General features: G+C 37.5%; 1 protein-coding gene and 1 long non-coding RNA gene across 8 annotated transcripts in view; one reads left to right on the top strand and one right to left on the bottom strand.

Moving 5' to 3' along the window:
- LOC134654145 (uncharacterized) overlaps positions 1-20,707 on the bottom strand; it is a 299,175-nt gene extending 278,468 nt beyond the window's left edge. The window contains exon 1 of the long non-coding RNA XR_010097312.1: positions 20,544-20,707. This is a non-coding gene — a long non-coding RNA (uncharacterized LOC134654145). The remainder of the gene's footprint in view (positions 1-20,543) is intronic.
- LOC134654117 (rap1 GTPase-activating protein 1) overlaps positions 1-25,097 on the top strand; it is a 433,547-nt gene that overhangs the window by 196,030 nt on the left and 212,420 nt on the right. For 3 of the 7 annotated variants that reach the window (XM_063509556.1, XM_063509552.1, XM_063509553.1), the window contains exon 1: positions 15,019-15,248. The exons of 2 other annotated variants lie outside the window; for them this stretch is intronic. Coding sequence is in view for 1 of the 5 variants with exons in the window: in XM_063509557.1 (XP_063365627.1) it covers positions 15,223-15,248 (26 nt within the window). In the remaining 4 variants the exon portion in view is untranslated. Of the gene's footprint in view, positions 1-15,017; positions 15,249-25,097 lie in introns of those variants that run through there. 2 more of the 7 variants (XM_063509557.1, XM_063509549.1) reach the window with 1 other exon arrangement.

Here is a 25,097-nt window from a genome sequence, read left to right as displayed (position 1 = left end):
CCCTCGCGGGGTGTATGTCATTGTCAAAATTGTCAACAACCGAATTACCCTTGGGTAACTCAACCTTCAAACAATCATCCTGCTTACCACACAAGTGGAAGAGGGTCGTTTCAAAATCGAGGCTCGCGGCCCGATCGTGGAGGTACCAGAGGAAGAGGGAATGCCGGTAGAGGTTACAGAGGTAACCAGAAACGGCAGAAACCATGACTCGGAACCGTTTCAAGCAGGCCAGTTAGCGCACTTCCTTACACAATGGAAGAAAATGGGAGCACCAGAAATAGCATTAAAGTTAATCCGAGGGTATCGCATACCATTCCTTGCAAAACCTCCTCTGGTGTATCCCAATTTAAAATCGGGCCCCTTTCACACTCCTGTGTCAAAGGAAATGTCTGCAATTGTGCACAAAATGAAAGCTCAAGGTGTTCTAAGTGTAGCACAGCCGTCACCAAGCTTCATTTCTCCTCTTTTCCTTGTGCCAAAACCGGACGGATCAGCTCGACCAATTTTCAACTTGAAAGCGCTAAACGATTATATACTGGCCGAACCGTTTCACCTCATAAACATGCATCGGATTCCAGACTTCCTCCAACCAAACGACTGGATGTGCAAGGTCGATATATGTCAAGCGTACTTTCACGTGAAAGTAGCCGAGGCACACAGACGATTCCTGCGCCTAGTTTACAACGGAGAATTGTTAGAAATGACGTGCCTGCCGTTCGGGCTAAGCACATCTCCGAAAACGTTCTCAATACTAACAAATTGGGTAGCTCAAACCTTGCGGCAACAATGGAACGTCAGAATTGTAGTTTACTTGGACGATTTTCTAATTGTCCATCAAAATGCAGCCATATTACGAGATCATGTCAAAATCACTATTCGAACCCTCATAAGTCTCGGATGGAAGGTGAATTTCGAAAAATCGATTCTGTATCCACAAAAAAGTATAGTTTACTTAGGGATATTTTGGCGAACTTGGGACAACTTAAAATCCTTACCAGAAGAAAAAGTAACTTCATTGCGTCAAAAACTAGAAGAAGTTCTTATTCAAGGAAAACTGACCTTGAAAAACACTCAGAGAATAGTAGGATCTCTGAATTTCGCAAGTTTTGTCGTTCCAAGGGGTCGGCTCAATCATCGACGACTTCTAATGTTTCTAAACTCCCTGCCAAACCCATCGACCACGTCATTCCCGATACCGCAAAGTGTGTCGAGCGAACTAAATTGGTGGGTACAAAATTGCCAGGCGTCAACAGCTCTACATCATCCTCCCCCCACCAATTTTCTAACAACCGATGCGTCAGACCAAGCCTGGGGGGCGCAGTTGAACGACCTAGCTCTGTCAGGAGCTTGGTCACGAGAAGAACAGAACCTTCATTGCAATCAGAAGGAAATGTTAGCCATCCTTCATGTCCTTCAAGGTTACGCTCACCTGTTGCATCACAGTTCGATGCTGATACAATGCGACAACAGGACAGCCGTAGCCCATCTCAGGAAAGAAGGGGGATCGAAATCGCTAGCCCTGGTAAACATAACTCATCGGATTTTAGATCTTCTAGATCAAAATCAAATACACCTCAGCGTACACTACCTACCAGGCAAGTACAATTGTCAAGCCGATCACCTATCGCGTCGTCGCTTACCGCCGGAATGGCACTTACTACCGGCTTGCGTAGAGACAGTTTTTGCGAAGTGGGGAACACCGGTGGTGGATCTATTTGCCTCGGCAACAGCCCATGTGGTACACAATTATGTATCACGAGACCTGAGAGACCCTCAAGCGATGTACCACGACGCATTCAGTACTCCGTGGAACTACCCGCTCGCGTGGGTGTTCCCACCACCTTTTCTGATGCCCAAAGTCCTCTCTCACTTGAACCAATCGACCGGGATATTTCTGGTAGTGGTGCCTCGCTGGGACAAAGTGTTCTGGCGGGCAGATCTCAAAGCCCGAGCGCTAGCAGCGCCACTTACTCTGAGGAACCTGCGGAAGAATCTCGTCGACACGACGACAGGACTACCACCTGCCCAAGTCGAGGAAATGATTCTCGAGGTTTGGAAGTGTGGGGGTGGTCTGAGGCGCTAGAATCGTGGAGTTCAGATCAATTATTATTGCTTAAAAATTCTTGGAGAAAATCGACTTTAAGAACGTACAAAACAGCTTGGCAACGTTGGATTTCTTGGGCAAGTACAAAAAATATAAACCCAAAAAATCCGACAGGAGCTCAACTAGCACAGTTTTTATCGGATTTACATTTAATAAATAAATTATCTTATAATACCATACTTTTACACAAGTCAGTCGTTTCTACGTTGTGTAACACTGAAACATCAAGTTGTTTGAGTTCACATGTTCTGGTGAAACACATTCTTAAGTCGATTTCCTTAACACGTCCAAAAACGGTTAAACCCCCAGTTTGGGATGTTGATCAACTTATCAAATTTTTATCCGATTATACAGTAGATCAGAACAATGTTTTCCAAACAACGCGTCATACTGCCACCTTACTGCTTCTTTGCTCTGGTAGGCGTATACATGATTTAACTTTGCTTACGATTGACCATGACAATTGTATAAGATCAGATGAATGTATAATTTTTTGGCCCCAGTTTGGCTCAAAGACAGACTCTAGTAATTACAGGCAGTCCGGTTGGAAACTATTAGCAAATACCAGTAATAGTAAGCTAAATCCTCTTTTTTGGATAGAACGAACTATATCACTTCTAAATGACAGACGTAATACTGCTAAGTCTTTTAATTTGTTCATGACACTTAAAGGTCGGCCGCAGCCAGCCTCACGGACGGTCATTGCTAATTGGATAAAAACTTTGTTTAAAGAAGCGAACATAGCAGCCGCTCCAGGTAGCATTAGGTCAGCTGTAGCTTCAAAAAGTTGGTGGGAAAATCATTCCCTCGATGATATTATGGCGCGTGGAAACTGGCAATCAGCTAACACTTTCCAACGATTTTATAGGAGAGAGGTAGCAAGAACAAGTACTTCTTCTACAAATGTAACACGATTGTTTAATCCTGTATAGGTATTATAATAATTAAATAGATTTAAACTAAAATTGTTTTTTCTGGCACTGTGCCTGGTTGTGATCATTGTAGCTAATTATTCGGCCAACATTGTACAATTAATATTAGTACATAAATAAATTATAGTAAATAACTATAAATCATTAAATCTTATTTACTAAGTGTAAAATTATCTATTAAAATAATAAAATAATTGAAATCGATATTTCAGTATTTTAATTCATCATTCATTCAGATACCTACTAATCAGTCACATTGGCGCTATATTACATTAAAATTAATTTAATAAGGGGCGACACCAGGCGATAACAAACAGGTCTCAATTATAAAGCTTCCAGTGACGGTCAAGTAATTTAATAGACGCGTTTTACCTGAAATAAAACGCATATTAAAATACTTACCTCACTGGAAGCTTTCATTTCATTTCTGCCTGGTGAAATTGAGCCAATGACAAACAGCTCACCGGACATCTTTTACCTGGTGTAAAGATGGCGCGGTCCGCCAGGTGTCGCCACTGTCGCCGGAAACCGAAGTCAAATAAAGCACTAGACTGGTGATAATTCGACGGAAACAGATATGCTATCTCAATTATAAAGCTTCCAGTGAGGTAAGTATTTTAATATGCGTTTTATTTCAGGTAAAACGCGTCTAATTTAGTCAAATACTAGTATTTTGGTATCCTACATAATATATTATTAAAATAATTGAAAGCCGTGTGCGTAAAAAACGTAAACGTAAAAATAGTGTAATAACTGATAATTCAATTAATGAATACTACTTACCTAATTGCCTACAAGAATTTTATATTAGTCAAAATTACATCCGAAAGCATTTTGCCAAACGACTAATAAAACACGAGCTGAGAGAGATTGAAGCGATTACAGATCTAATCCGCATTCGAGTAAAGTATCTACTTGACTGTATAATTCAATTTAAAATACAATTTCGTAAATTGAATCAACCTTTCCGAAATGACAAATGGCCGATGCAAATATTTGGTCAAGCTCAAGCGGGTCAGACTTGATGACGCTCTCATCGGAAAGGTTAATCGTAAACAGGATCTGAAAAAAAACTTGTTACCGAGATAACAATTGAATTGGTGAGATGACCGCGAATCGCGAAAACCGGTCAGATATGAGAGAATTTCTAATGGGAGCTACAATTTAATAACCTGTAAATTTTGTTTTTCTTCTTAATGTTTTAAATATTCCCTTTTCATTACAGGTAAGATCCCAGCGAATTCCCAGGCCGTTCCGAGGCATAGAACCTATCATTAAACGGGCAAGTATTACGGCATAAACATTAGAGAGATTTCCCAACTGAAAACCTCCTAAACGGTCACTTGAACAATTATTTCTTTGTACGGTTCAAAACGTTAGAAGTTCCATGTGTAGTTAATTATAGGTCAAACTGGACTGTAGGACTGTGACCCTTTTTATCAGTCAAAATTATAAGGTTATAAGTATATTTAAGCGTGGTACGCCCTTACCTCGTTACTCCCTTGAGCGTGATTACTGTGGATAAGTAAGGCCTTTGTAAAGAAACAGCCCAAGTTGTTTAAGTAATATAATACAGAGGACTTCGCCCTTTCTCCAAAGGGAAAGAAACTACGTGTTTTGAAAGTATTTTGTGTTAAACGTGCTTAGGATATTTATGTTTTTGACAAAATATTTTATATTGATGACATTAATTTGACTTTTATGGTTGTTTTTGACAGGTTCAAAAAACGACAAAAATTACGAAATACCTATTTGTTGGTAAGACAATTTAATTACAATTTAGTAAGTTTGTTAGCGTTTTAATTGTGTTACAGGGTTAAAATGAAAATACATCAAATACAGACCAACAGAAATCTGCAGCGTGGGATGTGACAGCAAAATATGGTGCAACGCGTACCGGTTGTGAAAACTTCGTCTAAGTATAAATTCAAGGATTTCTTTTGGCTGATTGATGTATGTTTTACATAAAACAGAAATGGACTCATCAACAGTCATAGCTGCTTAAAATAACGTCAAAAGACTTGCATTTTGACCATTGATTATCATTCACCGAATTTTACCGCAGAGCAGAAGGGAGGATTTAGCTAACGGTGTTTAATTGACATCTAACTGTGGAACTGTAAATAAAAATAATTTGGAAAACATTACCCATTCTAATAAGTTAGTATTACACACTAAAGTTCCTTTTGAAGTACCTAGGTATTAATTAACAGTCTTCCGGAGCAGGTGCTTAATTCAACAAGCTTATTGGACACATCCAAATCCAACATAGTAGGATCTAAATTTACGCACACTTAGTAGGACACTATAGGTCAAGTCACAATCAAACTAATACAAGATGACTTGAGAAGGTCTGTGCGAGGTTTGAATCTGGAATCAGCACGTAGCTGCATGTCTGATAACGTGTGACTCAGAGATGCGTACACGCATAGCAATGTGCAGATTGTATTGTACACTTGTGCAGCTACACATATCGTTTATTATTGCTAATGCCGCGCTGGTAGCAGTAGGCCAAACCGGGGAGGAATATCATAATATATTCTATCGTATTTCTATTTCAGGTGCCTACATAATGATGCGTGTAGTTCTAGGTATATTTATTTATTTAAATTGTTTGTGTTATGAAATGGATCTATTTATATAATAACAAGGGCGACATAAAACCTATTTATCAGTAACAATCGAATCGAAAGGAGGTAATGTTAAAGCAGTAAGATAAAACTACATATTATATTTTCAAAGCACTGCCTACCTGCCTGCCTACTGCTACTGCTTTTCGTTTTCGAGTGCCCACTAACAAAGTACGATGGCCCATCAGTGGAAGATTTTAAGACCGTAACGAGAGCAGCCATTACTTACTTGGAAAAATGTACATTTAGATTATAAAATGAATGAAGAGTGTAAAATAAATGCCATACGATAAATAAATAAAGCACTGCGTATTTTATTACAAAAAGCTAGGTAAGTAATAGGTACTTAAATAATATTTTGCTACATGAGAAGGTTGATGAAAATTACTGTACAGCGTTGATGTAACTCCAGATGACAGATTTAAATAAGTATTCATAAACAAATGAAACATTTTGACACGTCTGCAATGCACAGGGAATATACCTAATTACTTTTTGTGTATGTAAATGAAGCATAACGGAGTTCATAAAATGTGCATTGTAACGATCGTATATAAGATTAATATAATTCAATAGAAAATTAGAAATAAATACTTGGTGGAATAATAGCTTTAATGTTGTTTCTCTTTTCAGGTGAGTACCTAAGATATTTAGTTAAGTTCAACTGTAGTCAATGTACTAAGCTAGGAATAAGTAATTCTGCCCTCCTAAGCCGAGTAGCGCTATCTCAAAAACAAATGATTTTGAAAATGGAACTCTCAGCTATAGAAACTAAAGTACAAGTTAGCAATGAATTTTCTTTTGAGATAGCGCTTTTCGGCTTAGCAGGGCAGAATTGTTAATAAAAAAAACCTATTCTCTTTTCAGAGCAACACAGTTTTGTTTTTATTTCGCCTCCGCATAGGAAATACTGTGCGTAACGCACATTATATGTATATTATATTTGAGCAGATCCCACATGCCTAAGACGTTTCTAATAAAATGTTTTAAAAGACGAAATTAAATAACTTGAAACAAAATGTAAGCAATCGCTGCAAGCCAAGTCAACTTAATACTTAATATATTTTTATAGATTCGAATCTGCCAAAATAGACGTAAACCACAATTTAGTAAACATTATTAGCATTTATTAAACTACTAAATGTTCGTACTTAGCATTAGGAACTCGTTTATTTAATAAATTGATTCAATTTACTCCTTCAATAGAATAAATTACCGTCTGACTATCGGCGATTATAAATTCTTGTGATATTTTTCTTTAAGTAAATCCAAATGTAAGATGTAAAAATAAAATTACAGGCCCGTTTCTCAAAAGCTTGTAGCTTGTAATAAAAGTGGAAGTCCCTTTCTAACAAAAGCTGTCAAAAAGTGCCGCTTGTATTACAAGTTACAAGCTTTTGAGAAACGGGCCCCAGGTCCCACATTAAGGCCGAGCCACACCGGCTGCGTGTGCAGCACCCTGCGTGGCGTGCGCTGCGTGACGTGCGCAGCACCCCTGTCACACCGGGTGACGCGCACGTCACGCAGCGCACGCCACGCAGTGTGCTGCACACGCCACGCAGGTGCACGCTGCAGCTCAGTCATGCGTGCAGTAAAATAAAATACTCCTGCGACAGTACCTACATCATGTGACTCCCGTTGCAAATGGAAGCAGCTCACTAATGCCGCCATTGCAATTATTACACATATAACATGCCTGGTTAATACCTAACATCGATTTGTTCCCACAGGCCAAATTATTTATATAAGACGTATTTTTTTGTAATCTTTGTGCTATGTTGTAAATATACATTCGTATTGACGAAAGATTTTAATTAGTTTTTCTTTTATCACTGAATCCATATTAAAAACCAGCACGCGCACCGACCGAGTTGTAAATAAATACAAGCGAGCTGTGCGTGTACACGCACAGCACCTATGCAGCACCGAGCTGTGCGTGTCCGAACCTGCTCGGTTCGCCCTCTCATAGGGATCGCAGTTAAACACAACGTCATCACTGCACGCAACGAAGCGACGTTGCCGCTCCGCTGCGTGGACGCGTGCACGCAGTACGCAGCCGGTTTGTCTCGTCGGAGCTGCGTTGCGTGCAAGTCACGCGTACGCGCACGTCACGCACACGTCACGCAAGCGGTGTGTCCTCTCTTATGTGTTTTCGTATTCTACAACGCAGCGGGACGCGTACGTGTACGTGCACGTCACGCACACGCATCCGGTGTGGCTTGGCCTTTAATCCTATTGCCTACGAACAATCGACTCTCAGGCAAACCAGTATATAATACCTGTATATGTAAGCCTTTACTAGTAGATCAGTCATTTATTATGCAGTATTATCCGTAAATGAGTTTATTAATGAGAACAATAAGACAAAAATATGAAAATTCCATCTCAATGCAAATTTAAAAATATTTTTTTATTTATTTCTAATTTCTATTACCTAATAATATTATTCTTAGCTCACTAAGTGAATTGTAAATAATAAATGACAATGTATGACTATTACTGAATAAATGATATGATAATATGATATGATATGATATGATACTTATTATTTTATTTATTTATCTATATTTAGGACAACAACAGCCGTAATTAAAAGTTTTACATATGAGTGGTTACATAACAGATGTCCAATAACAGTTATACATTCATGAGTTCCGACTCCCCTCCTTGACATAATAAGAAAAAAATTACACTGGTTCATCTAAGTTAGACAATTTGCGTTACAATGTGAATAACCAGCAGCCACTCCTAAAAACACAGGTGTCTGCGTACTAGCACAGTGACCCCGTTGTATCACCACGGGGCGTCGCCACCCCTAGCGATTGCCGATAATCACGCCATCTCGGTCCCAATTAGGAGGCTGGCTGATCTTGATAACGCTAGGGCTGCCATCGATGTAATAAATACGATGTTGCGTTAGCTTTTGTTCGGCGAGGTGTAAGTAATAAGGTGTGATGGCGTAATAACGGTTGTTTTAGATTTAAAGGGGCACGGTATTGGGTTATATATTGTATTGTATACCTACAGTTTGTCTCACCGTTACGTATAAATAGAAGTGATTGATATTTGGGTCATAATCTGATTAAAGTGCTAACTTGGCTTTCCTAAGTTGTTTTGATACTTGGGAGCATTCAAGAAAATTTGCGTTACTTACACTAAGTTATGTTGATTTTGATTTGTTTAGAACTTAAGTGAGCCTTTAATACCGCCATAATCATATGTCAAAACTCATCTGGTACTAACAACACCAAGAACGGCAAGAAGGCTTGTCGTTAAATGAAGTCATTATACATATAGAATGTATCCCTAAAATTCCTATAAATAAATGATGATAATTAAACACAACGTCAAGAGTACACGCTGCGCCATTTAATCTAAAGCACATTTCATGGACGAACGATGACGATTCTTCAGCATTAGGCCAAGAATACCGCTGTAATTTATGCTTCTATACGTTCAGATGCGAAATTATCTTTGAAACTTTGATGCAAAAACCACTGTGCGTTCCTTGAGGTAAAGTCCAAAATGGAACAGTAGATTGTAGTAAAAACAGCAGAAGTGATTGCGGCCGGTTTACGGTGATGCATTTGTTTCGTTCGGAGTGATAAGGGGGCATTTGTATGCGTCGCGAAACAGAGTGAGGAGGCGTGTAGTGCTCAGGTAAGTTGGTCGTGCGTTCCCACTACTTGGGCGAGTCCACTTGGGAGAGCTAGTGTAATGTGAGCTAGAGATCTGTAACAACTATAATGCTTGATTGGAAAACACTGCAAACTGGCTTGCGCGCGCACTACTAGTGTTTGGAATAAATTTCTTGCTTGAGTCGCTGCAAGAATAGGGAAATATTGGGGACGATGATAGAAGAAACGTGGGATGACAAGTATTTTGGCAAGGCGGAATAAATTTGCTTACGTTTTATTTAATAACTCTCTCAATAAAAAAAATAAAGTAAAAACTACTCAAACTCGGGCACATTAATCATTTTAAACATGAACCCTACTTTGATCAAATTGTCGTTTTCGTATGTATTGTAAATTTTATAGATATCGCTAGAGCCGTGACAAATTATTAAAAAATGTATGCAAATGTGTCTGAAAAAATATGATAGATTATTTGCCGCTACTCTACATCGGGTGATTGTAGTTTTCGAGGCACGTCTATAGCTACGTAGGTACATTTAGAACTTATATCTTACACAAACAATATTAAACATAATTTAATATTTTACTTGGCTTTTTTGCCTTTTGACTATTGGCGCCAGTTCTGAGCGACTAAATGCTAGTCGAAACACTTGAATCATAAGTACTTCACCAATCACCACTGAAGCGTCAGTCAGCAATAATCTCAGTTGTCTCTCATTGTTCGGTTTGTGGTCTGCTTTGATCGTTGACGTACATTTGTTGTGACATGTGGGACATACGAATAAAAACAAGTAGCTTTGTGCTTGTTGGCAGTAATTTGCGTAATTATTATTTGTATGGTCTAATTTTCAAGCAACAGAATAGGTAGATTAGGTAGGTACCTATTCGATTAATATTCAATTACATAGTTATCTACTTCTTCGATAACTGCGTAGGTAATTATGTACTGCAAGTAATAATGTAAATAGGTATGTATTTTGGTAATAACACACGCTTATAACAATTAAGGTTGTCAAGGTTGTAATTAGCCGTATCAGAACACAGCTTGAAGTAGAAATCTTGAACAACTCGTCCACTTAGCTAATTACGCTACCTACCGACTGTAACAAAGTGTCAACAAAAAAAATTTATAAGATAATAATTAGGTATATTAATCCAAGCAACCGAATATTAACTTAGCAGTTAAAATACGATAAGAACTCCGCGATTAGTCTCCCAAGTCATTAATTATTTAGTTCGCTTAGTTTCATTTTTGTAGGATATAGGATAGGTTATTATGATGCTGCAATATATTTTTCATTTCTCATGCTCTGAAAGAGGGTCATTGTTGTTCTAAAAAGTGTGCAGAAAACGATACGTTCTGCACTAGAGCATTTTACGTTCCAACTACGATTTATTTGATTTTTTTATGATAATTAATTGAAATTTGGGTTAAATGGATTTGTCATACAATTTCCATTCTGATATTTAACTTCCCATTCCATAAATAACGATACTTTTGCCTAAATTGTTAATTGAAAGTACCCTCAAGAATTACTATAAAACTTTATTCTTAGTCTTGTTTAAAAAACAAACAAATGCATTTTACTTTCCTCGGATTCGAAATGAGAGTAGAGTGTTTAACTCGGGTGAAAGGCATCATTTCAGCCTCGGACTATTGGCGCTCTCACTGCGTTCGAGCGCCAAACTATACCTCGGCAGAAGCGAGTGCCTTTCACCCCGTGGTTAACAATCTACTATTTCTGCCTTTGTTTCAATCCAAGTGTAGGTACCTATTGTACCTAAGTATTGTGGCTTAGAACGATCAGGAAAACATCATCCACGGTCTCGTTAACAATGCAAATGTAAAGTAAAACTCATTTGTTTTATAAATAAGAGACCGTACGTTATTCAAATGGGATCTCGTATAAAATGAACTCGTATTTCATCGCATGACGGACCTGCGAATACTTTCGATGCTATTGCTCTCGTCGCACGAATGCAGTCCGCATGACGCGAATAAACCTATTGGAGTTCCTTGAAACAATGTTCTATTTGATCAGGATTCCAAGCCGCCAACCGTGTGTCTATCTTCGCCACCTATGACTTATGATGTCAGATTCCTGATGAAATCAAGGGAGCTCTTCAAATATACTAGGCAGGCCTGTAGACCCTGTAGCACACCTCGGATACGGCGATCAAATGTATGAAACAAACGCGTTCCTACGCACACAGCCTAAGCTCGTGTAGGTGAACGCGTACCATGCTTGTGTGAGTGAGATAAGACATTGTAAGGTAACAGTGAGGTAACCGAGAGCGGGTGGGCGGCGTTTTTAACGGGAGGCAGGGAGCGTCCATACTGTACGCTAGTACTCTTTATTATACTGTGCCTGTAGTAAATAGAGTAGGCACCTATCTACCTAATGTGGCTTTCGGAAACCATCATTATGGTGAAACGGAACTTAAGTATGATGGTAAAAAAAGGCCAAAAAATTATGGCATGTTTTTGTTTTGGTGGTATAAAACATCCGTTGGTAGGTTCCCTTAAGTAGGTACCTAGATACCTACTTAAAGTTCAGTTACATCCTTTCTTGAAACAGTTCGTACGTTTTTTTTCCTTTCTGAGGAGAGTAGGAAAGTCCACTTGTCCGATATTTGTTCGACCTTCGGCTACCTAGATGAGATGACAATCGTAAATCGACATACGCCAATGAAAATAAAAAATGTATAGGGATGACAGATGCTACAAAAAGTAACATGACTATTTTCATACATAATTTAAGTTTCAATCTGCGTTTTCTATCAATGATTGTCATCATCTTTTCCATACGTACTTAGTGTTCACCGTTCGTGTTCAACACAAACAAGATTATAAACAGAGGGCCTACCGCGAACCACGTTTGACGTGTTGTCTCCCTGTCACACTTACGTACGAATTTACAAGTGCAACAGAGAGGCAAGACGTCGAAGACGTCGGTAGGCCCTCTGAACACTAGCAGCAATTCGTTCGATTTACACGTATCTGATGTTTCTCATGCTTGCGTGAGCTAATTATCAATTTGATTTACAATTTAGACAGGAATCATCATCTGAAATATCAGGTATAGTACATTACATACCTAGGGAGGTGAATTCGTGAGCGCTCCAGATTGCAGGTGTTTGTGTAATAAATATGCGATCTGGGGCTTTACGAATTACCGCCCGTGGTTTGTCTACAGTTTTACGTCTTGCCTTGGCCAGGACGACGGGCCTAGGATGACGTAAAATAATTTACTTACGTTGTTTACACTTCATGAAACGTTATATTAAATTAAATTGGCGAAGTTTCACGACAAAGTTTTAATCAAATTTTAGGTTCATAATTATTGTTCAGGATTATTTGAGCTTATAATTTGCGAGTTTGGGTCTCTTAAGCTGTCGACAGGTAAAATAATATATGAGATACCGACCTAACTTATATTAGGACCTATAAGTACAAATGTATGTACCAAAAGTTGTACTGATTGCTTTAATCATAATGCATAGGTAGGTACCTACTGTGATCCTAAGGATCGATCAATCAAAATTAGAATAAGAACATCATCTCAAGGGGCTTATTTTAAATTTGCTTAGGTCTTGGAGTGTATGTTTTTAAGCCTACCTACCTGCTTACCTTAAAGGGGCCCACTGATTATCATTCCGCCTGTCAGTTGTTCAGTTGTCAACTTTTTGTTCTAACTGACAGGCCGATATCATCCGGCGAACTGATAGTGATAACTGATAATCAGTGGGCCCCTTAAGATGTGACAATCGGACAATACAAACCTAATTTTGTTTACGACGCCTATTTTTTTACAAATCCTAAAACTCCGTTAAAAATTTAGTAGGTAGGTAAGGTAAACGTACTGGTGCTCGACGCGGTCCCATTACATGTCATCTTGACACTTAAGTCATTGTCAATAGAGGTGACAGCAGGGTGTCATCTATTGGGCATTAGCATGTCGAGCACTAGTACGTTTACCTTACCTATTATTCAAATACATAGATAGCAATGTGCGTAATCATTGGACCGATTATATTATGGGCTCGGACCCGGACGCTCCATACGTGCCAGGATCTATGGAAACGGAAAAGGGATGGGGCAAATTAGTACCCAGGGTGCCTAGGGCAGTGCTTATTGCTAAGTATGTCGCGTCCGGATTGCGGTTTTGAACTGTAGACGGTTCGGTTAGTACCTATACCGGAGCACCTACCTGCTCTGTGCTATTACATTTTGCCTACGTATTCACTTAGGTATTTAGGTAGGTAACAATAAGAATGGAGCTGACCCTTTGGAGACCAAATATTACATAGGTACTGGTCCATCGACTAGTGTTGCTCTTGGCAGGTAATACCCACATTCTTCTTGACACAGCAGATCACGGATATTTAATCTGTGCTGCAGATATTAGACGTTAAAATTCATAAACGGCTGCTAACTATATCAGCTGATTAACTTAGCACCTACATAACCTACAGACTTGTGAGGTAAATCCCAAACTACCCTCACCAGTCTTGTCTGGGTGGTTTTCCAAATTTGTTCAATCCAAATTTGTAAATTGATCCTGATTTTAAAATTATTTAAAGGTAAGCTACTTACCATGGTCCTTACCTACATCTACCTAATGGCTCCTCTACACGATAGGCCAACGCCGGCCACTCCAAGGGACGCAGACATGCGGTAGAATGAGATAGCAATAACACTTGCTCCCTCTAACGCATAAATGCGTCCCTTGGAGTGACCGGCGTTGGCCCATCGTGTAGAGGAGCCATAACTACGTCTGTCTGTACAGAATTATTTAAAAAGTAAGCTGATGTTGTAAAGTATGCAATACAATGTACACCAACATACTTACCTTAACAAACGTACGTAACTGTGATTCGACGTAGGTACTTACTTATGTTTAATAAAGATAAGTTCACTGACCCCGCCTTGTCAATACAATTATTTACAAAGCCTACAGCTACAATCAATTCAATTATCATTATCGCATTCAAATGCATGCGCATCGCATTATGCGATCCCTTGTCAGTTTTTAGGGTTCCGTAGCCAAATGGCAAAAAACGGAACCCTTATGGATTCGTCATATCTGTCTGTCTGTCTGTCTGTCCGTCTGTCTGTCCGTCCGTATGTCACACCCACTTTTTTTCGAAACTATAAGAACTATTGTTGAAACTTGGTAAGTAGATGTATTTTGTGAACCGCATTAAGATTTTCACACAAAAATAGAAAAAAAAAACAATAAATTTTGGGGGTTCCCCATACTTAGAACTGAAACTCAAAAAAATTTTTTTCATCAAACCCATACGTGTGGGGCATCTATGGATAGGTCTTCAAAAATGATATTGAGGTTTCTAATATCATTTTTTTCTAAACTGAATAGATTGCGCGAGAGACACTTCCAAAGTGGTAAAATGTGTGTCCCCCCCCCCCTGTAACTTCTAAAATAAGGGAATGATAAAACTAAAAAAAATATATAATGTACATTACCATGCAAACTCCCACCGAAAATTGGTTTGAACGAGATCTAGTAAGTAGTTTTTTTTTAATACGTCATAATAAATCGCCTAAATACGGAACCCTTCATGGGCGAGTCCGACTCGCACTTGGCCGCTTTTTGATTTGGACGCGCGTTGCATCTTCGGGACGCGAGCGCAACCGGCGACGCACGGATCGAGTATCGACCAATCAGAGCCCTAGTAGCTTCTCAACCGCCGTCGAGTGCGCATGTGTCGGTCGCGGACTCGCGATGTTCGAACATCGTACGCGCCGACATTCCGAATTTGAATTACGAATCGATTAGTGACAATGTGAATGCTTGTGGGATTGTTGTTTATCATCTCTGTATGGTGTTAACGGATTTTTGATAAATGACGTTTGTGTTGTATCTCTAAACTCGAAATATTTGGATTTTACTACCATGGTGATTGTTGGCGTTTTCAACAGGTATTGTTTGTTTTCTTGTTTTGTGTATTTGCATGTACCTATCATTTGTTTATTCGTATTATATTGGTAACATTTAAAATATGTACAGCAATCGAGACTCGATAGACAATAAACAAACATGTTTTTTTTTAATTGTTAACGTCTTTTGAGTTAGGTAACCTAAATTGTTTGTTTTTATCATATTTTACAAATTTAGATGTAGTTAAGAGTAGGTTAGCGTAGGAATACGAACTTAGAATACCTGGATTACTGCACATGTTCAAACATTATTAGGGTACAACACCCAATGATTGGCACCTGAAAACCACCACTTGCACCTGCTTTGAATAAGGATGAACGTAGGTATTAGAGGTTCCCAATTCCCATCCCAATTAGGGTTTGTAATCCGGATCCGGAATGTATGAAATTATCCGGATCTGGATCCGGATCCGCAGATGTTCCCATACATTTCGGATCCGTCGTGCAAACCCTAATCCCAATCATTAGAGGTTTATTTTAGTCTACGTGTGAATCAAATAATAAAAGCCCACAAAAATGTTGATTTTGGTCAAGTGAAATCTGCTGCTCACTTCTAGATGCCAGTTTGTCATTTCAATACACAATTTGACGTCAATTTGTGGTATAACAACAGTTCATTAGTCATTAGGTAGTACATAGAAATCATAGAAGAATCATCATGTGCCTACGCTACGCGCCGTATTTTTAAGGCAAGTTTTCTCGAAAGCTGTGTGAATTGGAAGCAACATGTAGGTATTTACCTGTCAAGTATACATATTATGTAGTTACTATTCATGTATAGGTACAAAATGTAGGTCCCTTACTAGACTCACAACAGCATATTGACTATTGTTCAAGTGTACCTAGGGTTGCCTTATGAACAAAATCACACAAAATGGAATATCCTGACAAAAGTCCGGACATCACCCGGATTTTTAATCCTGACATTTTCTGAACGATCAAATAATTGAAATACACATCTTCACCTCTCTTTCTCCCTATCTCTGCCCAACGTGGTTAGTTGTAAAAAAAGTAGTTTGTAAAAAAACCCTGACACTCGCAAGTCTCCCCGCAATTGTGATAAAAAACCGAAGCATGTCAGGGGAAATCCTAAAGTATGGCAACCCTAAGTATACCAGACAAAATCAGAATTCTTAAGGCTTCGTCACACAGGTGCGTTTTCCGGGCGGGACGTAAGCGGGGTGCGCCGCTTTTAAATATAAAACGCTCACGCCCCGCTCACGCCGCGCCTGGAAAACGCGCCTGTGTGACGAAGCCTTTAGGTTAAGTGTAGAGCCCACTTAAAAGATTATCTAATAAGATATAACGCATTCTGTACCAGCCCATCGGTGTAATCGTTCCGTCTGATCAGTCCCTGTGGATAACCATGTAATGTGTTACGATTCTGCCCACATAATATAGCTAATAAGGCAACATTGCCTCGTCATCCCTACATAAAAAAACATTCCGTGAAGAAAGACAATACATAATATATTTGATTTTTAATTTTCTACTTGCGAAATATATTTTTTATGTAGAATTGTAGATAGATATATTGTTTTGACATTAAGTACAAACTTGTGACCAATATAGGTTTATATTCAAATTTCGTCAAGTGGACGAAAACTAACGCACCTACCCTATCCTCCTGACACCGAGCATTTAACTGAAATAACTTGTCACTATGACCGAATGTACTTTACAAGGCATTAAACTATTTCTGTTGGAAAGTCCGAGACCTCGCATGTTGAATAAAACCTTAACTAATGTGTTTCCTGAGTTTTCACTAAAACAAAGGCGTTTTAATATTATTGGATTAAGACATTGAGCATATTTTTGTTTTGGTATTTTTTGTCCTTTATAAAGGACTTTAGGTCATTAAGGCATAAGTAGGTTACGTGTATAAAATGAAACAAATTATTTAACATTTTAAGAAAATTTAATGTAATGTTACACATTAAGTACTAAACAATCATATTTTTTATTTTTATGAATATAGTCAGTCAAAAACGTAACATCTCTAAGTAGGTATCTAGCTGAAATCTTTATTTGCGAACAAGAGCAATGTAATGTGCAAGTGCCTTACTATAATTAACATTTTCAGTAAATAAAATATGTTTGTAATTAAATCATCATCCAGGTATTCTTCCACATACTCGTTGATGTTTGATGGATCTTGAATGGATGGCAAGTAAGATGGTGAGGACAAACCTGGCAAATCAACGTCGAACTTATCTCGTTTCCATGAAGCAACATCTTCTGGGCGACTTGGACCTTGACTGCGAGTGCCACCACGTGTACGAACCCGACATCCAGAACGTCGTCTGCCCCGACCTCGACGACCAGTAGCTCTACCGAGGCTACGAGAACGACCTCGACCTCTTGGTACATTGCCATCATCGCTGTCGTAACTATCGCTGTCGCTCGAGTCTTCCTCAGCTGAAGATCGAGATTCATTTATGAAAGTGTGTACCTCCTCAGTGAAATCTTCATCTTCACTCGAATCTTCTAATTCGGAGTTATTAAGAAGTTCTGCGGTCTCGTAACGCTGAAAATAATATATTCACTACTTTAGGTATAAGTGCCGAAAGTGATTTACGTAAGATCAATTTCACAAACTTAAAACATAAACTACGAACGATGTGCCTTTCTATAGGTTTAATATTTTTACGACGATTTATTTACTTTATTATTCTTTATTACCACACAAAAGTACGTAATTTCAAAAAAATATTTACTAATTTGCTATTCTATAACAACCCTACATTAAAACAAGTGAATTTAACAAAAACATTTTAAGTTTTACTTACTGCGTCGGCCACGTGCCGCCATTGTTCCAAACTCCTGAGCACGCGTTACAAGAATGGCGGCCAATAGGTAGGATATCTCTATCGAACTTCAAGGAAAAACTATCGCCATTGCTTAAATTTCATTGGCTGCGAGCAATCACGTGATAAATAATTTTTTAGCGGGAAAAAACAAACACTCGGGAATTGAGGCTACCTGTAGGTCGGTCGTCCATTGTCGATATAAGAAGTTCAAAAATGGTCGGCCTTTAGAGTACGATTTATTTAGCACTTTGTAAAGGACGCCAGGTGTCAGGAGGCTATAATATATAGATTTAATGATATGATTTACTTTCTAAATAAATAGACTATAAAATAATCGTGACTACAGCTGCTGTTTTTTGCTGTAAAAAGTGTCCGTCTCAATAAATTAATTTGGATGCACCTAATTAGACACTTTTCTTAATTGCTTACCAAGTGACAGTTTAACGGCAAAGTTAAGTTAAATTAATTTGTTTCGAGATCCTCGGGAAAGTCGGGAACAGCTTTCCCTCCAGGTAAAATTCTATTGTTTTAAAAGTAGGTTTCTACCTCACAATTTATTTAAAACCGTTAATAAATGTTAAGTTAAAGATACATTCCTATTTTTATACCTAACTTACGTTACCTATGGTGTTATATTAAACTTACACATAGATACTGTATTCAGCCCACCAAAGGTAACAAAAACATGAAAATGATGTAGTTACATGATGTAACTTATATAATTTTAATTGCTTTTATACATCTGTGACCTCGACTTAAGTAGGTAACCAACATCCATAGGTTAACACTAGCATTGTGATCATATAACAACAGAAAATTAACGGCAATGCAAGTTCCCTTTTGCAAGTTCCATCAGAATCAAATTAAGTACATACGTATGGCAAGTAATCGATAGTTAGATTCCTTACCCCTTTCTTCCCGGTTCCCATGACTAATCATAATCAACGACTTCCTACCCACCAATTTGACACGGTAGCTCAGTAACCAACATTTCGTACCACCTGTCAATACGTTCGTGACGAGCACCCATCACTTTCTTCCGTTAAGCAATCGGCATATCGCCGACACACTTTGCCGCGTACGATACTGTTTCGTTTTTTCTGTCCCTTTTTTCATCCGCAAACTCTTCCTCTTTGGAGTAATTTAGAAATGAATAAATCATTATCAACGTAATTAAATGGTAATTACGTATTTACACTAGCATTAGGGTTGTTATTTGCTTAGCAACGTTTTGTTTCCGATTACGCGCGCGAAATGGAAACCGACTGATCTTTGAATATGCATGTGCACGCATGACGCTCTGCAGCTGCGAACTTCCACAAAGACGTGTTGCACACGGTCCGAAAACAGGAACCGAATCGCAAAAACATCAAACAAATGTAGAAAAAACGAAAACTACGGTTTTTCTCATTTCTACAAACCCATTTTGCACAGGCACGCACCAAAACTTACTTCGTTTTTTCTGTTGCGGGTTTTTTGTAGACAAATAAAATACTAATATTCCTATTAAGAATGCATTTACCTACCTCGATCACAATCGCTGCATTGCAAGGCAATTATAGTGAGCAATTAGACTACCCGATGTTATTGTTTTTATTTGTACAGTATTTATTTATGTACTGGTATTACCGTATCTACAACGAAACATTCGATTTTAGTTCAAGAAAACCAAAACCTTAATGTCATCTTTGGAATTTTGTGTTTAAACTTCGCTGCCATCTCCAGTATGAGATCGAGGCTTGTCTACCTAACTGCACCGTTGCTTCTAATGCTTCTTGCATCAAACACCGACCTAATCTAACTCGACTCGCTTGACTAGGCTAACGCTGCCCCCTGGCTGCCCACAAACCGAACTAATGCCCCAAGACGCAAACATAAACTCATTCGGCCGACTGTTTAGATAGTCCGACACCGTTCCCAACCTTATCGAAATTTCAAGTACCTTCGTTAAATGATAAATAAACAATCAGAGAATGATTGATTGCTCCTTCTGGGTGATTTTCAACTACCTATTTAATTTGATATTGCGCTATCTAGTTCCGTTCCTATTTAGTAGGCCGCGTAACTCTATATCTGAGGAAATTTAGAAAATGCGGTTAATAGATAGAGGGATATCCTGGCAAATGGAACGAAATTGCTCCTAATTCAGGCTTATTAATTAGGGTACCGTTTCAGGTAGACTTTCATTGGCATTACTTAATCGCTATTTAAATTCAACTCCCGCAACCGATAATCTCTATTGGGTAATTTGCAATTGCTAAATTGATTGTGCTCGTACTAATGTATGGTGGCAATTTATAGACAGGTGGAAATCGGCCTGTTTCGAGAAAAGTCGTCGACATCTCTTCTAAATACCTAAAACTGGTATGGATGTGTTCCTCGTGATCTCTAGAATACGAAATGACCGGTTTTAGTTTATGGAGTGGGGGACGGGTCGAAAAAAAGGGGGGCAAAGATGGCGGCCGACCATTATTGATATTTGTTCACATCTTGAGTCCTATGGGACCGATCGGTTCGTGTGAGGTGTCGTTTGAAAGAGTATTAAACGTGCTATTATTGTTTCATAATAACCGTAGTCATAACTGTAGTCGTTTACAAAATATTTTAAAATATTTGATTTTATACCGTGCATGGATGGCATAAGTACTGATTAAATATGCGCCTAACTCAATAAATTACAACAATACCGCAATTATTTTATTACAAAATATACGAGACATTTCATTAGCTTACAAAAAACATAAGTTTTATTGGCGTATGATATTATATAACCAATTAATAACTAACTTTGTTCAGCATGGGTCACTACGCACCGTCACGTAAATGGCGGGCGACCGACGTAAACTTTTCATTATTTCTCGGGTTCTATTTTATTGATCAATTGCTGATAGGTACCATTTGAAAGGTTATTAAACGTACAATAAATGGTTTCTAATAGCCGTAGTCATAACTTTAGTAATTTACAAAATATTTTAAAATATTTGATTTTTTTACCGTGCATGGATGGCATAAGTACTGATAAAATATGCGTCTAACTCAATAAATTATAACTTTACTCCAATAATATTCTTACAAAATGTACGTGAAATTTCATTAGCTTTCCAAAAATATAAGTTTTATTGGTGTATGATATTATATAACCAAGTAATTACGAATTTTGTTCAACATGGGTCACTAAGCGCCGTCACGTAAATGGCAGGAGATCGGTGTCAACTTTTCATTATTTCTCGGGTTTTATTTTATTGATCAGTTCGTGATAGATACCATTTGAAAGAATATTAAACGTACTATAATTGGTTTTCAATAACTGTAGTCATAACTTTAGTCATTTTCAAAATAATTGAAAACATTATTTTTTACCGTGCATGCACATAAGTACTGCTAAAACATGGTTCTAACTTAATAAATTATAACTTTATCGCAATTAATGTATTTACAAAATATACGAGACATTTCATTATCTTTCCAAAAACATAAGATTTATTGGTGTAAGATATTATATAACCAAGTAATAATGAATTTTGTTCAGCATGGGTCACTGCGCACCGTCATATAAATCCCAACAAACAATTAGGCGACACTTAGCACCTATTTTCTTACCTAAAGACAGCCTGGCTCTAGAATAGCTACATCTATAGTCTTAGTTTACAGTTTACAGGCTCTGGTGAGATAAAAGTGTTTAAAAGGTTCATCTAAAGATTTAAGATCTACAGTAGCTGTTTTGGGCGCTATATTGCATGTTAAGCTGCTAGTATTATAGCTTATAGCTCAAAGTGAATTGAACAACCTTAACATCTATATGAGTAATAATCTGCAATTTGCACTTAAGTTTCTAAACGTGTGATAAAGCCTTCTACTTATAGCTTTTTATATCGCAATCGCTACTTAACTCTCTTGTATGACTTACAGTCGAACAGAGAAGTTATGAGTCGCTATTATAGATCTAAGATCATGTAGTTACAGACGAGCGTTATTTAAATACCGTAGTACATCTTATAACTGTCAATAGAGTCATACTTACAAGCTAAAACTACAATGCCAAACGCCAATGAATCAATAGGTAAGCAAAAACTATAAATTAGACCGTAAAATAAAATAGTAAATAAATATAATATAGATAGTTTACTCAATATTGACCTTATCTTACTATTACTATACTTAAAACCGGACTTCACGGATAGTTATTATGTGGACATACGCTGCTACTCAAATAGTAGTCACTTATTTTGCATCCTGGAGCGTGCGGCGACAAATATCTCTTTAACGCCACAAGCCTCAGATCTCACTAAAAAGGTGATTTTAAATTATTAACTACGGAGTGGGTTTGAAAACGTTTTACGTGTAGACGCGTGAGTCAAATAACAACACAGATATTAAGTACTTCATATGCAGTGGTTTTGCAATCATGAAAGCTACGAACTTAACGATGTTATGAACCTAGAACTGGGCTTTTGTCAAAAGAGTCAAACTATACTTAAGTTTCCTGTGATAAAAAAACAAAACAAACAAACCATCATTTATATCGATATTTTATCATTTTGGATACCTACATTATAAAATGTACTGTCAAACAATAATAGAATGCTGCTGGTCTACCAGGCGCTCGCCGCGCCGTGTGTTTGCTTGCTTGGCGAAATTGGTCCTGGCATACCTACATATATGTTTATAGTTGTACGGTAACTAAACAATATTTTTGGAAAGTTAATAAATAGTTTGCTGATTTTACTCTAAAAATTTCACGCTATATTTACTACATTATCTCTTTCTCAAATTATTTCAGTCACTAAGCAAACCTCTAAGGTAAAAATTAAACATTTTCTTTAATATTTTTAAAATGGTTATTTTGGGCCTCAGATTTCAAACAATCGAGTATTCACAGAAAATTTAATATGCTTGCAAATGGTATCCACCATGTATCAGAAAAATAGAACCTGAAATATAATGAAAACTCAACGATGGCCGGGCTCCATTTACGTGACGGTGCACAGTACCCATGCTGAACAAAATTCATGATTACTTAGTTATACAACATTATAAAGCAATAAAACTTATATTTTTGGATAGCTCATAAAATTTCCCGTATATTTTGAAAATATTTATTGCGGTAATGTTATAATCTATTGAGTTAGAAGCATGTTTTACCAGTACTTATGTCCATGCACGGTAAAAATCATATATTTTCAATTATTTTGTAAATGACTACAGTTATGACTACGGTTATTAGAAACCAATTATTGTACATTTAACATTCTTTCTAATGGTATCCATCACCAATTGATCAGTAAAATAGAACCCGAGAAACAATGAACAGTTGTGGTCGGTCGCCCGCCATTTACGTGACGGTGCGTAGTGACCCATGCTGAACAAAATTCATCATTACATGGTTATATAATACCATACACCAATAAACCTTATGTTTTTAGAAAGCTAATGAAATTTCTCGTATATTTTGTAATAACATTAATTGCGGTAAAGTTATAATTTATTGAGTAAGACGCATGTTTTGTCAGTACTTATGCCATCCATGCACGGTAAAAAATCATATATTTTAAAATATTTTCTAAACGACTACAGTTATGACTACAGTTATTATGAAGCAATAATAGCACGTTTAATACTCTTTCAAACGACACCTGAAACGAACCGATCGGTCCCATAGGACTCAAGATGTGAACAAATATCAATGCTGGTCGGCCGCCCACATTCCCCCCCTTTTTATCGACACGTCCCCCTCTCCATAAACTAAAACCAGTCAATTCGTATTCTAGAGACCACGAGGAACACATCCATACCAGTTTTAGGTATTTAGAAGAGATGTCTACGAAAATCGTGAAGGAGACGACTTGTGTTTAATTTAACGCCAGACTATTATGAGACAACGGTTATACGGGCTAATTTAACACCTTGTCTAGACAATATAGCAGGTATGTAAAATACGCATACGTATACATATTGTACACTTGGCTGAACACAAAAGGAGTGCCGCCTCGTTTACATGTTTCCTCTGAATCTTAAGAGGAAACCAATGTTCTTAAACGTAATTTGGCGTGAAGCAAAAAACGCTTTGCATTGCATTAAAATACCAGCGATTAATGGTAGAGAAACGGTTCTCAATCGTTAATTTATTCTGAATAATTATACAAATTACGCAATACCTAGCTATGCTAAGTATTGTAAATTAATTCATTGGAAGACTCAATACTAGTGTTAGGGTAAAGTTAGCTATTCCCGACATTGGTTCAAATAACAGTCTTAATTCTTATATATGACACCGTAAGATTGTGAACCCGTTAGGTTATAATTATGATCATCTCGTACTGAGTGCCAATTAATGGGTGTATTATCCTACTCTATCATTTCCAAAGTTAAAGTGACGTGACAGGTTCAAAAACAAATAAAGATATGTATATTTAAAATGTTCCTTAATTAAAACAAAAACACTGACGCGAGTTTCCCATAATTATAGGATTAACAAGGTTTGCTTACGGTATGTAGGTATTCAGAATTCAGGCCATTTATCAAAATTTTTATCAAATTTTTATCTCCTAAGATTTAGTTGTGAAGAACAGAAACATTAAAATTGTATCAAACAAAAGATAAATTTGTTAAACAGGATTTGGGAAACCAGAAATGCTAATGTAATTATGTCGTATAGCAATTATTCACTTACTAACAATTCATGGTATCATGTGAATATTTCTTGGTTTGAATGGATAGAAGTTGGATAACAATGACAGTGCCGATCATAGTACTTACATACTTACACCTGGGGGCCTAGGCAAAAAGACAATTGTTGATAGAAAACGCCAATCAAAACTTAAATAATGAATGGAAATAAATATATACGTGACTTTTCGTACATCTTAATTGCATGAAAATAACGATATTTGAGTTAATATGCTAGGTCCAACCTATTTAAAATCTCAAATTACTTTTACTGACAAAATCTTGCTCCGACAATATCTCAAAGTTAGTTAAGCAACGAGAAAAGAACGCATTCTAACATTTCTAACCTTCCCCT

Source organism: Cydia amplana, chromosome 14 (genome assembly GCF_948474715.1).
Source record: "Cydia amplana chromosome 14, ilCydAmpl1.1, whole genome shotgun sequence".
Lineage (NCBI taxonomy): Eukaryota > Metazoa > Arthropoda > Insecta > Lepidoptera > Tortricidae > Cydia > Cydia amplana.
Note: the sequence above shows the minus strand (reverse complement) of the source record. Positions and strands in the feature narration are given on the sequence as shown.